The sequence below is a fragment of the Harpia harpyja genome, chromosome 17, assembly GCF_026419915.1.
Source record: "Harpia harpyja isolate bHarHar1 chromosome 17, bHarHar1 primary haplotype, whole genome shotgun sequence".
In the NCBI taxonomy this organism is placed as follows: Eukaryota; Metazoa; Chordata; class Aves; order Accipitriformes; family Accipitridae; genus Harpia; species Harpia harpyja.
This window is the reverse complement of record NC_068956.1, coordinates 2,092,056-2,106,958: the sequence shown is the minus strand read 5'-3', so window position 1 is coordinate 2,106,958 and position 14,903 is coordinate 2,092,056. Positions and strand designations below refer to the sequence as shown.

Sequence of the window (14,903 nt, the reverse complement as noted above, 5' to 3'; positions counted from 1 at the left end):
GGCAGGTGGGCTGGCTCCTGTCCGGGTCCCATCTCCCCCCGGGAGGCGGGGGGGGGGGAAGCCGGTCCTAGCCCCGTTCCCAGTCCGGGGGAGGGCGGTCCTGCCCCGGTCCTGCCCCGTTCCCAGCCCCGGGGAGGGCGGTGCGGTCCCACCCCCGTCGTCCCCCCCCCCGTTGCCCGGCTCACACCCGGCGGCAGCGGGACCGGGGACCGGGAGTCGAGGGGTGGTCGGTGGTCGGTGGTGGTGGGCTGGGGGGGGGGGGAAAGACGGAGCCCCGGGCATGGAACTGCCTCCGCCGGCTGCCTGAAGGGAGCGGGACGATCGGCACGGAGCTGCCCGGCACGGGAACCACCAGCTCGGGCATCGCCCGGTGAGCGGGGCCGCCTCCGGCCGGGGGGGGGGGGACACCGGGGAGGGGGGTGTCCTGGGGGGGGGGGGGGTGAGTGTTCTGGCCACGAAGGAGGGTGTGCGAGAGCTGGGTGGGTGATGCGGGGTCCCCATGCACCCAAAGCAGAGAGCGGGGCGATGTAAGGGCAGAGCTGAACCCCAATTCTCCTCCTCCTCCTCCTCCTCGGGGCGGGGGCAGCTCACGCCCCGCAAACTGCACGTACTGACACTCAAGCTGCCCCCCAAACCCCCAAAGTGACCCAAAGACGAGGTGGTGGGAGCAGCGGCGGGCAGCGAGCCGCTGGCACGGGCCGGTGCTGGCGTGAACGGTTCAAGCCGGGCACTCGAGGAAGGCTCCTGGGCTCCCTTTGCTCCTCTTTGCCTGAATTATTTGATTGTTTATGCATTAATTCCCAATAATCTCTTTTGCCGCTCCATTTCTCCCTTCCCGGGGGAATTTGCTGGCTGTTTATCAGGGGTTTCCTGCACACACCTCTGGGAAAAGCCATGGAGCTGACTCGCCGCTTTACCCTGGCTTGTGTTTTTCCACCTCTTTGTATGCTGAGGTCCCTGTGTAATTTATTTGGGGGTGTTTTAATTTGCACTGGGATCGGTGAGACTCTAGTTTCAAACCTTTTGACTTCTTTTAATAGCTCCTAACCCACAAACACCTTCTTCCCCAGAGCTGGGCGCTGGGTGGCATCACTGCCAGAGCAACTTGAAGGGTGAAACCTCTTATTTCTCTTTCTGTTCCAGTTTTCTTATCAGCTTATTGCAAAAACCATTTGGCAACCTGCTGCCTTCCTGTGCGCGAGGCGGGGAGAAGCAAACCCCGCTCCTGGGGGGCCACCGGCGCTGGGGAACGGTGCCCCCAGCACTGGGCTCGTGGCTGCCGAAATTGGGCCATTTCATTACCACCAGGCATGTGCCTCGAGTTCCTCTTCCTCATTTACACCCGAGCAAAAGGAACTTGGTGGCTGATGGGCTAAGGAGCTGCACTGCAAAGGGGGAGACCCCGAAATATGCTGCTGAGCCCTGGAATGCAGCTGCATGCCGGGGCTTAGTGGGTTATAAAACCCCGAGAAGTATTTTTGAATGTCCTGGCACCGAGTGGCTTTACCCTGTCTCTGCCCGATGTGATTTTTATCTCTGGTTATTGACATAAAGCCAAAGCTGTGAATCGTTTGCTGGCAGCGGAGCGTGCTGCCGGCCTCGCCGTTGTCCCTCCTTAACTCTGAACATCCTCCGTTAAAGCTTTAACGGGAACCGGTCCACTAAGCAAAGACCCTTTTGCTCCCACAGGATGCTCCTTATAGCGGAGCAAATTATCCCCCAAAGTCCACCCTGCATGGGTTTTTCTGGGATTCGGTGCTGCTTTGGCTTTGCAGTAACTGCCGGTGCTGTGGTCGAGCCCGATAATTGTGTTATCCCCAGTCTCGGATGCTGGTTATCGCCCAGACGGAGAGAGTGCGCTTGGTTTTGCTGGAGGGGTTGTGGTGTTGATGGGTGACTCCCTCGGTTTGGGCAGGAGGCTGTTAGGTTTCTGTGGAAATGTCATTTCTCCCAGATACAGGGCTTGTAGGGTGAAACAGTTAACAAAAGCAGGTGATTGACCAAAAACTCTTCTCCAGGTCTGACCATTTCTTCCTCCACTGAGCACCAGAAAATCGTGGAGGGCAAAACCAAAGTCAAACTCCTGGTATAAAAACCAGCACAGGGCTCCTTTCTATCTGCAGGAAGCCTAAAGGATGTGAGCACCCTGTTCTCCCCCTGCAATAAATAAAAATCAAGGTTTGGGGGCTCACATAGGATGTGCCCCCAGCCCCGTGGGATGCTGCGAGGTCTCCCGGAGGGCGGGTGATGTAGGTGTGTAGGGGAAAAACATGCAGGGACCATCACCTTTGCTGTAGCATGAAGGGAAATGTTGAAGGGATTAAATATTGGCCAGGGTGATTTTTGCTCCCAGCAGGATCTGTCCCCGGAGACCTGCTGTGCTGGGAATCGAGTCAGGTTCAACCGAACGAAGGCGTCTTTAATTATGCACGAACGCTGGCACCGATGGGTTTAATCTAATTCGCTCTAAAGCCACAGCTTTGGTTAATCCGGATTGACTTTCCATGATGTGGAAAAAGGCAGGAGGTTTTGGTACCTCCTGGGAAGCAGAGGCTTGAAGGGGGATTGATTCAGGGAGGAATTCAGGGAGTTTCTTGAGGGAAACCAGAAATTCCCAGTAAAAGTCATTTGGCTTAAAGGAAAACATTTTATTTGATCTACAAATAAAGTTCTTTTTAAGTCGTTATATTGTTTATCCTAACTCCCTCTCCCCTTTCTAGCTTGGGTCAAGTTACTGAAAAACCATCTAGGAAACCAAAAGTCCCCCAGAAAAAATACTTGTCATAGAGAAAACAAATTTAACTGTGCTGCTTCTCAGCCTGGGGGCAGGAGGGGAAACTGAGGCACGCGGCTACTTCAGTGGAGCAGCTCTGTTTCTGCCAGCCAGAGCGGAGCTACCCAATGCCCTCCAAGGTGCTTTTTTGGGGAAAAGAAGAGAAACACAGATTCTGTGCAATCTTGTTTTGGGAGGAGTGAGGTTTTCTGGCTATTTTGGGGGTGGGGGAAGGGGTAAGTCAGACCTATGGGGGTTAAAAGAGGGGCATTGCCTGGGGCTCTGGGCAGGGAGATGGGTAAAGCCCCTCAAGCTGCTTAAAGCTTGCTTTTGGGTGTCTTGGAAATGTATCTTGGAAGTATCTTGCCTTGGGATGGCTGAAGAAAAGCGCCGGAGAGCGGTGGAGAGGGTGGGACCGGGACGGCTGGGGATGTCCTCAGCCCACGCTGGTGGCCAGAGCAAGCCTGGAGGAGAAAGGAGCTGAAGGTCACCGTGGCAGAAAGGAGCCAAATGGAAAGGGCAGATGAAAACCAGGCAGTTTGGCCAGGCTCAAATTTCAGCCTGGTCCCATCTCACGTTTCCCAACCAGACAGGCTTGGTAGCATCCGAATGCGCCGTCTGTTTGCTTTTGGTTGCGGAGAGTTTCAACCACGGTCCCAAAGGAGAGAAAAACGATGCCAGGTCGTTTGCTTCCCAGCGTCTTGAGTAGTTCCTGATCTGGAGTGAGGATTTTGTTGAGTCTACTAAATGCCTGTAAATTAGGGCAGGGAAAACACCCACACTCTCCTTATGTCTGTTGCAAAGGAGTCGGTGGGGAAGATTTGGTAAATGGATCGTGGTTTCAACCTCCAGTGTAAAATGATGGGAGCTGCGGTCGCAGTCAGTGCGACTGGGTTCGATTTCCCAGGGCTTTGCACCGGCAGAATGAAGGGCTGCACCTGTGACGTCCTGCCGGTAAATTAATCCACATTAATTATTGGGGAAGGTCAATTAAACCTCATCAACCCCCCTGTGAAAATGCATTCATAGCAGCCGTGATTCGGTTGCGCTTTGTTCGCTGCCGTGACTTTGCTTCTGCTGGCAGGTTCCCAAGCACAAAACACCGCGGGATGGATGATGACCTCTTGGGATGGCACTGGGAATGCTGAAAAGTGGGGCAGAAACCAGGATTAAAGCCCTTTACTCAGTGATTCAGTGTCCAACCCGTGGTCCCCCTGTGCTGGCCCTGGGTGCTGCCCATCCCTCGACTGCCCGTGACCTTCTCCGATGACAGCCCCCTCCTTCCCCATATTGACTCATCTAAATATCCCCTGCCTGGCCGTGGTAGATACTGTTACGGGAGCGTTTTGGGATGCTGGCATCACATGCACATGCCTGTGGGTATATATATTTGAGGGGATGTGGCTACCGGGATTGTAACACCGGTCTGCCTGGGCTCCTTTCATCACAGAGCTCCTCTCCGGTGCTGCCTTCATCCACTATAGCTGAGGGTACCTGTTTTCTGGGAACCCCCCCCCCACGTCCCATGGGATAAACACGTCCAAGGCCACACTGCAGAGAGAGACAGGGTCCAGCTGTTGCAACCAGGTTCATCCAGACCCGACACGTGGTCCAGCGTGGAGGAAGCTGGTCGGGGCGATGCCCTTGCCGTGCACAGGTGGCTGGAGGGCACCTAAAAAGCTGTGCGTGCTCACGGGCATTCAACACCAGAGAAAAAAACCTCCTGCCTTGACCCTGGGAAGGGCTGGGAGAGCCGATGTAGCAGATGCAGGTGCTCCTCACCAAAGCATCGTGGTGGGTTTGCTTTTGGTAGTCGCAGAAGCATTTATCCTGCTTGGCATCCTCAGGGATCGCTGTTGCTTTCCCCCTCCCCTCATCCCCGCGGGGGGCTCGATGCATCCCTGTAAGAGCTGGCGTTCGTGCCATCCAGCCCGTAGGCAGAGGAAAGGGCAGCTGCCAGCTTTTGTGCCTTCACACGCCTTGGCTGGCTGTGTCCTCTGCGGCTCGCTCGCTGCGGATGCAACGGGACCGGGGGCGATGGGGTGGACGGCAGCCACGGCCCCGACAGACACAGCAGGTTTTGTCCTAGGGATTCTGGACAAAAGTAGGGGAAAAAAAAAAAAGAAAAAGGCTTTTGCATTTCCAGAAGGAAAAGGAGGGAGAGCATGACGGCAAGGACAAGGCTGCCTTGTGAGCGGGGTTTTGTCTCCGTGATTACCCCGTTCAAGCCGACCAGAGAGCCCTGTTTGCTCCTTGTCCTGAAGATTGGGATGTGCATCTTGGCACATCCATGGCTGTGGCATGGCCTGGGGCAGCCCGTGCTGCCCTGCACGCTGGAAGAGATTCCCCACCTTGGCTTATGGATGGGTTTCAAATGCTCGTTGGGTTTTCTAGATGGGTTGCAGGAGCCTGCGAGGAAGTGGGCTGGAAGATGGGGTGACCTTGCCCCCATCAGTGCTTCAGAGCTGGGTGATGGGTTGTCTGCAGGGGACAGAGGGGATGCAGATGTAAAGGCACAGAGAAACCACGTGCGAGGCTGAAGCCTCTGGAGCTCTGTAACCCTTCCCAGCGCCTTTTAGGGCACCTCGTGTGGCTTCTCTCAGTCGCGGTGGCCTGTCCAACCCGTTTAATTGGCTGCCAGGTCTGCGGGCAACCTCCGTCTCGTTGGCCGCAGATCTGCAAAGCTCAGGGGGAAGGAAGAAGTTGGGGAGAAGAGCAGCTGGAAAGTGTTTTCCCCTCTGCCCGAGCACTGTCAATCCTCTCCATCTGCAGGGACAACCCTGTTGCCGAGGACTTGAGGGAAGCAGGGTGAAGGGTGATGGGACCAAAGCTGAACGGGACACAGGGAAAGCAAAACCCTGGGGCCAGGAGAGAGCAAAATCAGTCCTGGCTCCTCATGTTCATCGCAGAGTGGTTCCCAAAGTTATATTTGGTTTCTGGCAGATGTTGCAGATTAGTCAGGGTGTGAGCGTGTGTGTGGTTTCTGCCCACATCCTTGGGAAGTGTGAGCCTCGGCCAGCGCTGCTTGTGGTCTGCAGGGGCAAAGCAGCAAAATGGGGGAAACATCACCAGGGATCATGTCTGTGCCATACCTGGACAGGTAGTTTGATCCAGTCTCTGGATAAGGACTGGACTTATCCCTATGTGATGGGCTGGAGGCATCACTTCACCCCTTCTCCATCAGGTATAAGTTGTCAAGGTGCTTTTTAATGCCATAGTGCTTTGCTTCAGTGAGAGATCATCCAGGCTGGCAACTTCTAGGAGACCCTCATTGCCTCCTTCCCTACAGGATCTGAATTGGAGGTAGGTGCAGGATAGCTCTGGATCGCTTCGTGCTTGTCTGCAAGAAAGGGCATGCCCACGCTGTCCCACAGCATGGTGGCATCAGGTTAGAGCTGAACCATTTAGCTGAGAAGGCTGGTATTGCTCTTTTCCACCTAAAATCATGGCGAGATTTGGATCAGGGTACATCCCATGTACTCATTCAAAGAGCAACTTTTCTCAAATGTTTTCTCCTGCAGTAGCTCCCAGTCTCTGAGCTCCCATGCTGGGTTCATCTCCCTCTATCCCTGTTTCCGCAGGCTCCCCATGACAGGGTACAGCACTGTGATCAAACCAGCTTGTTTTACGGGAAAGGAGGCAAATGCATTTTAATTCGATTCCTGGCTGATGGGCTTGCTGAGCGATCATGTGTCAGCTGGGTCGTGGGCTGTCCCCGACACACAAAAGGGCCCTTGTCCCTCCTGACAGAGACAGTGCCAGACTCTGTGTGTCTGCAGAGACTCTTTCGAGTCCATTTTTCTCATCTCAACTGGTCATTCCCATGCATAAACCAGCTTTGCACAAGCATAGGCAGACTTTCTGGGGGTGATGCTGAAGGAGCAGGTCTCGAGGCCAGGAAGCAGGACCAGCGAGATCGGCCCCACACTAAACCCATTAAAAACCCATCCTCATCATGAACAACCAACCTAGGCAGAGCCCCTGTGGTGGACAACGTGCTCCTTTGGCAAGGTTTGATTACAGGGGCCTCCAGACATTGTGGTGGTGTTTGCTCTACCAGAAGGAGCTGAGAAGCTCTGAAATCAGGGCCCTGCCAGTCACAGGGATTGCTCACTGAAGAACATGGTTCCTTTTTCTTGCCCGTTCTGCCTGGGGTTTAGTAGGACCCACCTTTCATGGTGCTCAGCTGAGTCACTTCTCGTGGATGGTTAAACACAGAATGGAGCATCTTTCCTGTTCTGTAGCGCCTGAGACCAAGTTTCTGTGTGAACCTGGTGGGAAGGGTCAACTGGGATACTGAACTGGGCTGCAGGAGATCTGAGTTGCACTTCCAGGTGTGGCCTGGGATTTGTTGGTGACTTTAGACCAGCTTAGTTCCTCCTCTGTGCTCTAGATCCAAAATGAGGATAAATAAACCTCCCTTCATCTGCTTGACCGTAAGTCCTCCATGCTAGGGACTACCTCGGTTGTGTCAACACCCAACTCAATGAGGCCATGGTCTTTGTGGGTATGTGGTGTGCTGGCAGGAGACCTGCATTGCCACCTCTCGAGTCATTGTCACCTGCACTGAGATGGCACTGCCTGCCAGACGGCTAGCCATGCTTGCGGGTAGCTTTTGGATAGACACAGCTAAGTGTTGATGGCAACCTTGACAGGAGGAGAAGGGAAGGGTATAGTAATAGTATATAGTAATAATGACAGCACGGGCCACACAATGTGTCACAGCGTTGTGGCATGGGCGTTTTCTCATCTAACCCACCTCGTCCAGGGACTCCTTACCTCCTTGTCCTTACAGCCTCTTTGCTTTCCCCCCAGGGTGATGGCGAACTTAACAACTCCTCCAGCCTGGACCAGAGTCATCAACAGCTCCTTAGACCCAGGTGGTGCAGGAAACAACGCCTACAAGTGCATATTTGTTGAGGACTTCAAGTATGTCCTGCTGCCCGTCTCCTACGGCATCGTGTGCGTGGTGGGGCTCTTTCTCAACCTGCTGGCCCTCTACGTCTTCATCTTCAGGATCAAGACCTGGAACGCCTCCACCACATACATGTTCAACCTGGCCGTGTCCGACACGCTCTACGTGGTCTCCCTGCCCCTCCTGGTGTATTATTATGCCATGGGAGACAACTGGCCCTTCAGCGTGGGCTTGTGTAAGATAGTCCGCTTCTTGTTTTACACCAACCTCTACTGCAGCATCCTTTTCCTTCTCTGTATCAGCATCCATCGATTCCTGGGCATCTGCTTCCCACTGAAGTCGCTGCAGTGGGGACACGTTCGCTACGCCCGGAGGGTGTCAGTCATCGTGTGGGTGGTGACCGTCGTGTGCCAGTCGCCTGTGCTCTTCTTCGTCACCACCAGCGTGAAGCGTGACACCATCACCTGCCACGATACATCCAGGAAGGACCTCTTTGGCCAGTTTGTCATTTACAGTTCAGTGATGCTGGTGCTGCTCTTCTGCATCCCCTTCCTCATCATCATCGTCTGCTACTGCCTAATGGCCCGGAGGCTGCTGCAGCCCACGCGGGGGATCTCCCGGCTGTCCCGATCCAAAAAGAAGTCGGTCAAGATGATAATCATCGTCTTGGTGGTCTTCATCGTTTGTTTTCTTCCTTTCCATGTCACTCGTACCTTGTACTACTCCTTCCGGAGCTGGGACTTGAGCTGTCAGACCCTCAATGCTATCAATTTAGTCTATAAGGTGACTCGTCCCCTAGCTAGCACCAACAGCTGCCTGGATCCCATTTTGTATTTCTTAGCAGGACAACGATTTATGAAGTTTGCGGGCAACAAAATGCCAGGGAAGCCTCAAAATGAAATGGCACTGGGCATTGTGCCTACCAGTCACCTGGGAACCAGTGACAACACAGACATATTATCCAAGGAGGTGAAATCCTAGCTCTGCTCCGGCACGGGCAGCACCATCTCCGCGGCAGAAGGTTTTATCCCAGCTGTGAAGGGAGGTCAGGATGCTTTGGGGCCCGAGGCTTTTGGTGCTTGCGGTGCATTGGCTTGCACCCGCTTCAGCATGGTCCGTGTTAAATGCAGTCCTCTGCTCGTTGCTGTTTCAAAAGTATTTTTTCAGGAAGATGCTGCTGTGGTTATACACACAAACCCCATATCTCTGCCTCGTCATCCAAGCCTGCCTCTCCGTTCAATGCTGAATGGCATCTTTCCACCAGTGAGGCTGGGTAACCTCTATCATGGTGGCCAAATCTGCTAAAAAAAATCACACCCTGAATGTCTTAGATCCTTTTCTAAAGCAGAAACATTGTGTGCAAAAGGTACCCCTAAAGAAATCCATCTGCCTTTCTCCAGATTCCCTGGCAGAGAGGTAGCAAGAGTTTCTCTATGCCTTGGCAAGGGAGGAAAGGCTTTTGGTTGATGAGGACAGTCAGCTGCGGTTCTGCTAAACAGGTCGATGAAAATGTCAAGCGCAAATACCACCCGCAGCGGGAAAGGGTCTCCCACAGCTTTGCATCCCTGAAGAAATGCTCTCCCAGCTTCAAGCCCTGGCATCTGCTGGCAGAGCCGGGAGGGGACTCCTAGCTCCTGTCCAAGGGCTGGCTTCCCATTAAAAAGGGTGCTGATGGACCTTCCATCCCACTGGAGTATACTGGTACCGTCCCACTGGAGTTTACTGGTACCATCAAGCAAGTCCCCTGTAGTTTTCTCCAGTGGAGTCAACATCTTCCAAAAGACCCATTAGTGCTTCCCAACAGCAACATTCACCCTTGAAAAGCTTTTAGGAACCCCTACCTTTCTTTCAGCTGCTAACTTTAATAATCATCTCCAGCTCATTAAGATTTAGGGTAAGCTCTTCAGGTCTTGTTTTTAACCCCCTTACTAGTGACTCATGTTTCTAGAAAGAAGCGAAGACCGTTGCTCATCCCCTTGGCTGAGTGCTGCCACATCCTCATTGCTGCTCAGAGGTGACAGCCCTCTGGGACCTTTAGCAGCTTGGCTGTGACCCAAAATGCTGCCCAAATGTTGCTGTCTGGTCTCCTCATAATCCCAGTGCTCCACTGAAGCCAGTCAGCATATCCCTTACTGACAGTATGGACCTTCCCTGGGAATTTTGGCAGCGCTAAACCCTGGGTTTAGGAGCCATACCAATAAACGTGGTGCTAAGCTTAACCCCAGTCCTGTCTAGATTTGGCCTTGCATCTCCCATCAGCCAGGACAGTTCAAAGTAAACTGGAGAAAATATCCACAAAACACTTCACCAGAAGGTCCACTTGGTCTTTCTTTCTGTAATTGTTGGGTTAGACAGCCAAGAGCCCAGGTCCATGGTTTCTTTGCCTAGCCTTGCCACGAGGATGCTGATTCCTCACCCCAAAAATGAAAATTGCTTGTTCTGCAGCACTGGACGAGTCATATTTTGTAAAAGCAGCCTCGGCTCTATTTTAGGATTAGACAAACACATTTGATCCTGGTTTAGACCGATTCCTCAGACGTCGTCTTATTTTCTCCCATCCCTCCTTCTTATGAAGTGGCTTGGTGGAGATAAAGACATGCCACGATGTAACCAGCGGAGTTCAGTCATGGGTGACTGGGACCATTCAGGGTTAACTGGGAGGTTCCCGTGGTGCCGGCTCAGTGGAGCCGTGGTCCCGTGCAGGGCTCTTGGCCCAACCAACAATGTCACAACCACAGGAGGCAAAGGAGGGGACTGTTTCAGCTCTGAGCACCATCGGCAAAGAAAAATAGCACATTTGTGGGGTGGTTCATCTCATCCTTGAGTGAACTTTTAGGATAGGGTTGGGTTAAGATAGGACTTGCACCGTGGCAGCACCTTTTTTTCCTTGTGCCTGTGAAGGAAGCTTGACTTTATGAGGAGGGTCACGGCGTAGTCACTGGGGCAAGACAAATAGTTGGGAGAAATTAATTCAACTAAAGCACTGAACTGGTACAAACATTACTCCAGGCCAGGTCTTGCCTGGTCTCCCACACTTGCCAAAAACCAGCATGAACACCAAGTAACGTGCTCTGAATAATTCAACAAAAATGTGCTCAAAGTTCATTCCTGCTTGGTGATCCCACCTTTCTCCAAGCTGGCATCAGCCAGCTTCAAACCACCACCTTGGGCAACACTGCCAGTCCCATCAGGGAGGTCCCTTTGTGATCCTGATCCCGCACAAGCTAACGGCACTGTTCAGACGCAGAGTGGTTGGAGAGGTACCAACTGGAAATTTATATATAGATTTTTTTTGTTTGTTTGTAAAAGCACTAACTTATACTAAAAAAAAAAAAAAAAGTGGGTTTTGTGACAATGACTGTACATTTTTATTTTTGTAACATGCAAACATCTCAGATTTCTTATAGTAAATAAATTTATTTCTACTATGAGTGCTCTTCTGCTGTCTCCTCTGATATGTACAGAGGGGATACTGGGGATAGAAACTGGGTTGTTGAATGTCATAAATGTATTTCAGGCTCCAGATACAGCTGTCCACGTGTGGGCCCACAGTAGATACCTCCAGCATCTGAACTCGTGGAGGAGGTGGTCACCCCAAGAGACAAGTCTTCTCATCCTTGCTCAAGGTGAGGTGGAGCTGAGGTGGAAAGGGCTGCTGGAGCACCCCCAAACCCAGCAGCTCACTGGGGAGAGTTTCACTTTATCTTGCTGCTGTCTCCCCTTTTCCAGAAAGCTCAGTAGCACCTGTGTTTGTCCTGCATCCTCACTCCTCAGAGACGGGAAGACCCAGAGGAACAACTCAACTGTCTCAGATGAGAATTTGCTGTGGAGACAGGTTGCAGCATCCTAGTACGCTCCAGGATGGCTCCTTATAGCTGGTCAGAGGAAACCTCTGGACCTCAAAAGCCACCGAGCAGGTCTTCAGTCCTCTCTCTAACCCATCCTGAGTGGGATCGTGCGTCTCCTTGCAGTGTGCCCATGGGCATTGCACTGCAGACCCTTACAGCACTGCCCCGTAACTGCAACAGGCTGACCCGAAACCTCTGATTTACCCCGTAAAGGTCTGGCAAAGATTCAGGCAGGGTAGAAAATGCCCCAGAAGAGACCACTGCTCCTGGAATCCATCTGCCAAGCAAAACCTCCTCTGTGAATCTTGACCTGCACCTAATGTCTCTTGAATTCAGTGCTTGCAGGGGGCTGGTACCACCAGTTCGGGCAAAACTCAGGTGCAGAGACAGCTATATGGCCACGGCAGGGCTTTACAAGCGCCAAAACCCCTGGTAGCATGACAAATTCAGTAGCCAATCTTTTTGGTTGTATCGCCATGGATTTGTTGGATAGCTTCTCCTACGCCACTCCTGTTGAAGACCAGAAGAAATTGCTAGATTAAGTAATTAATTAATGAATCTGTAAGTAATTGATTTCCCATCCCGTAGACCACGGTTTTTTCTGGTTCACCCACAGCTCACGGAGCCACCAAACCAAGAGGTTTCACTCCACATGCTGAAACCTTTTGTTCTCAAAGGCTTCTCACCTTCCCCTACAGACACCAGGAGAACAAGGTTTCCTGAGCCTAACCACAGTCCCCATGAAGCAAATACATTTTGTTTTCCATTGCAATTTATCTGCCGCTTCCTCTCTCGCCTGGTTTTTGCTGGGCCTTTCTCTGTCGACGAAATGAGGCTCTTAGGACACATTCATCTCCACTGATGAATTTATTACAAACTGTAATCAAGTCACCTTGAAATCTGCTCGGCAACAATCTGAGCAGCTCAAATTCCTTTGCTCTTATCCCAAAGCCAATTTCTCCAACCTTCAAATTAGTTTACACCTGATCTCCCAGCCATGTCTTTAAGACACAGTAACTGCCCACGTCCCTGCGGTGTGGGACAGAAGCACTTCATGGTCCCCTGCACCATGGGAGAAAGCCCTGCCTTGGTTTCTCTTTTAAAGAACTTTCTAGCCCTTATAGTTGCTAAAACATGAAGACTCAAAAGCATAAAGCCAAAGAAATAGCTGCAAGCCCCCAAATTGCTAAATTAGACATCTCAAAATACACTCTCTGAAAAACCACTCTTGATTTTCAGCCCAGGTTTTGGAGTCCCACCGCGGGGTGAATGCGATGCAGACGAAGGGCTCGCACGTGAACAGCTTTAGCTCGTGGGTTTTACAGCATCACACCCAACGTTTTCCTTCCCTTCTTCACAGAATGACTTCTGTGCAGCTCATGCTAGCGCTGACTCATGTGAGTCACTCAAACCCAAGAATGAGAATTAAGCAAGAAAAATATCCATTGACGGGGAACACAGAGGTTGTGCAGTTACTTCAGAGAAACAAAAAAAACCCCCAAACCCTAAACCACTTTTTCTAAATACCTCTTAGCACTGGGAGCAGAAGGAGAAAGTTAAGAGCATTGGTGGTTTCCCGCCAAGCAAGCAAATCTGCCACGTGGGCTGGAGGGATGCGCATTTCTGCTAGACCTTCCCAGCATCCAGACAGGGCTTTTTCTTCTTGATCATGCCTTTCTAGGAAGCAGACCCTTAATCTGGCAGAGGCAGGCAGGAGGTCATGTTGTTACTGTAAGCCACTTGGCACATCCACTTCTGTTTCGAGTAGTGAGTCCTGGCTTCATTTTTCTTCTGTTTTTCTTCCTTGGGGCTTGATTTTCTAAGGAATAAGTCTGTCTGCCCCTCCAAGTCATTTCTGATCTAGCTGGCCAATTCAATAGAGGGACAAAGTCTCTGCACTATTGAACTCCTACAAGCTTCATAGAAAACAGCTTGCCACGCGAAGGAGAAAGAGCCTAAGGAGTCTCACCCAACAGCTCAACCTTTATATTAGACACCAGAGAATCCACACTCACTTTCCCCCATGCTACAGCCTGTGGTGGCTTGGGAAGGTGTCCATCACACCATCAATGGTGAGCGAGGAAAGGTGACAGATGGTGCCCCAAAGCCATCCAGGAGACCAATGCTGGGTTCAAAAGGAGGCGATTCCCAAATCCCGCAAACTCATTATGTTATGGCAGAAAATGGATAGGCCAAGGCAGCATTTTCTTTGGAAGAAATCAAACCAGTGGGTGTTTGAAATAACACACCAATCACCCAGCTTTGTGAGGAGTTTGTTTTAAGGCTTTTATGGGTTTAATACCAATATTTGCAGACTCCTTGTCAAATAAATGCTCAGGAAAGCCTGAAAGTTTAAAATATCTTTTCCTTTTTTTCTTTCTCCCCAGATACCTGCAATTTTAAGCACTGGCTAAACACCAACACCTTGGTGCATGCTTTGGGGAGCAGCTGGACTGTCACACTGCGGACGCACGCATGTACACAAGTACATGCACACATGTACATGTATATAAGTACATACATGCCCACAAAGCATCCTTCCCACGCTCCAGGAGAGGAGAAAGGATTGAGTCCTTGTGCCTGAGCCCTGCCCAGTGCCTGCCCCCCCAAGGGCATGGGAAAGCATGCAAAACAGCCCTCTGTAGCCCAAAACCTCCTAATTTATACAAGAACAGCAACTTTTCAAACCCTCCCAGTGACCTGAAAGCTGCCTGGCTGTGGCTCATCACCCATGAAATGAGCTGCAAGGTCTCAGCTTGGTGCTGGAGGCTCCTGCCTTTGCAGCAAAGCATGTGCTGAAGCAGGCACACCCCCCCTGCACAAAAAAAAAAAAAAAACATCTTGCCTGAGTGGGTTTTGCAGCCCCATTTGACGCTGCAGGAGATCCCCTGCCAGTTCCTGCTCCTCTCTTATACCACCCGCCGTGAAAAGGCAACTTGTCACAACCCCATTTCCATCCCCACCACCCCCTCAAATCCCAGGGGAGCCCTGAGGTGCCCTCAAAGCACCAAGCTCCCACCCTTGAACTTGGAAAGAAAGGTGCGGCGGGGGGGGTGTTCCAGCTGAGATCCCAGCTGGTGGGTGCCCAGTGGGAGACCTTGGAAGATGGTGGAAGATGCGCGGAAGACTGCGGTCCCCATAGTGCAAAAACCAGGCCAGCATCCTGCGCTGATTTTTAATAAGAAAACCATTTAGCTGAATAGGCTGAACCCTGCTGCAGCAGAGTCCTCTGCTGGTGCTAAGGGGATGTGGCAGCAAGGAGCAAGGGGTCCCCACGTCCACCCCAGGGGAAAATGGGGTCACCCATGGGAGCGCTAACGATGCCCTAGGAACACCCCAGGACCACACCAACGGTGGGAGCGGAGTC

The 14,903-nt window shown here is 52.0% G+C and overlaps 1 protein-coding gene across 1 annotated transcript; it reads left to right on the top strand.

The window, feature by feature from the left end:
• The first annotated feature begins 257 nt into the window (after positions 1–257).
• P2RY2 (purinergic receptor P2Y2) lies at positions 258–11,119 on the top strand. Its single transcript, XM_052812733.1, has 2 exons — positions 258–370; positions 7,589–11,119. Exon 2 carries the CDS (start codon positions 7,593–7,595, stop codon positions 8,667–8,669), a length of 1,077 nt encoding a protein of 358 aa, XP_052668693.1. The 5' UTR covers positions 258–370; positions 7,589–7,592; the 3' UTR covers positions 8,670–11,119.
• The last annotated feature ends 3,784 nt before the right edge of the window (positions 11,120–14,903 follow it).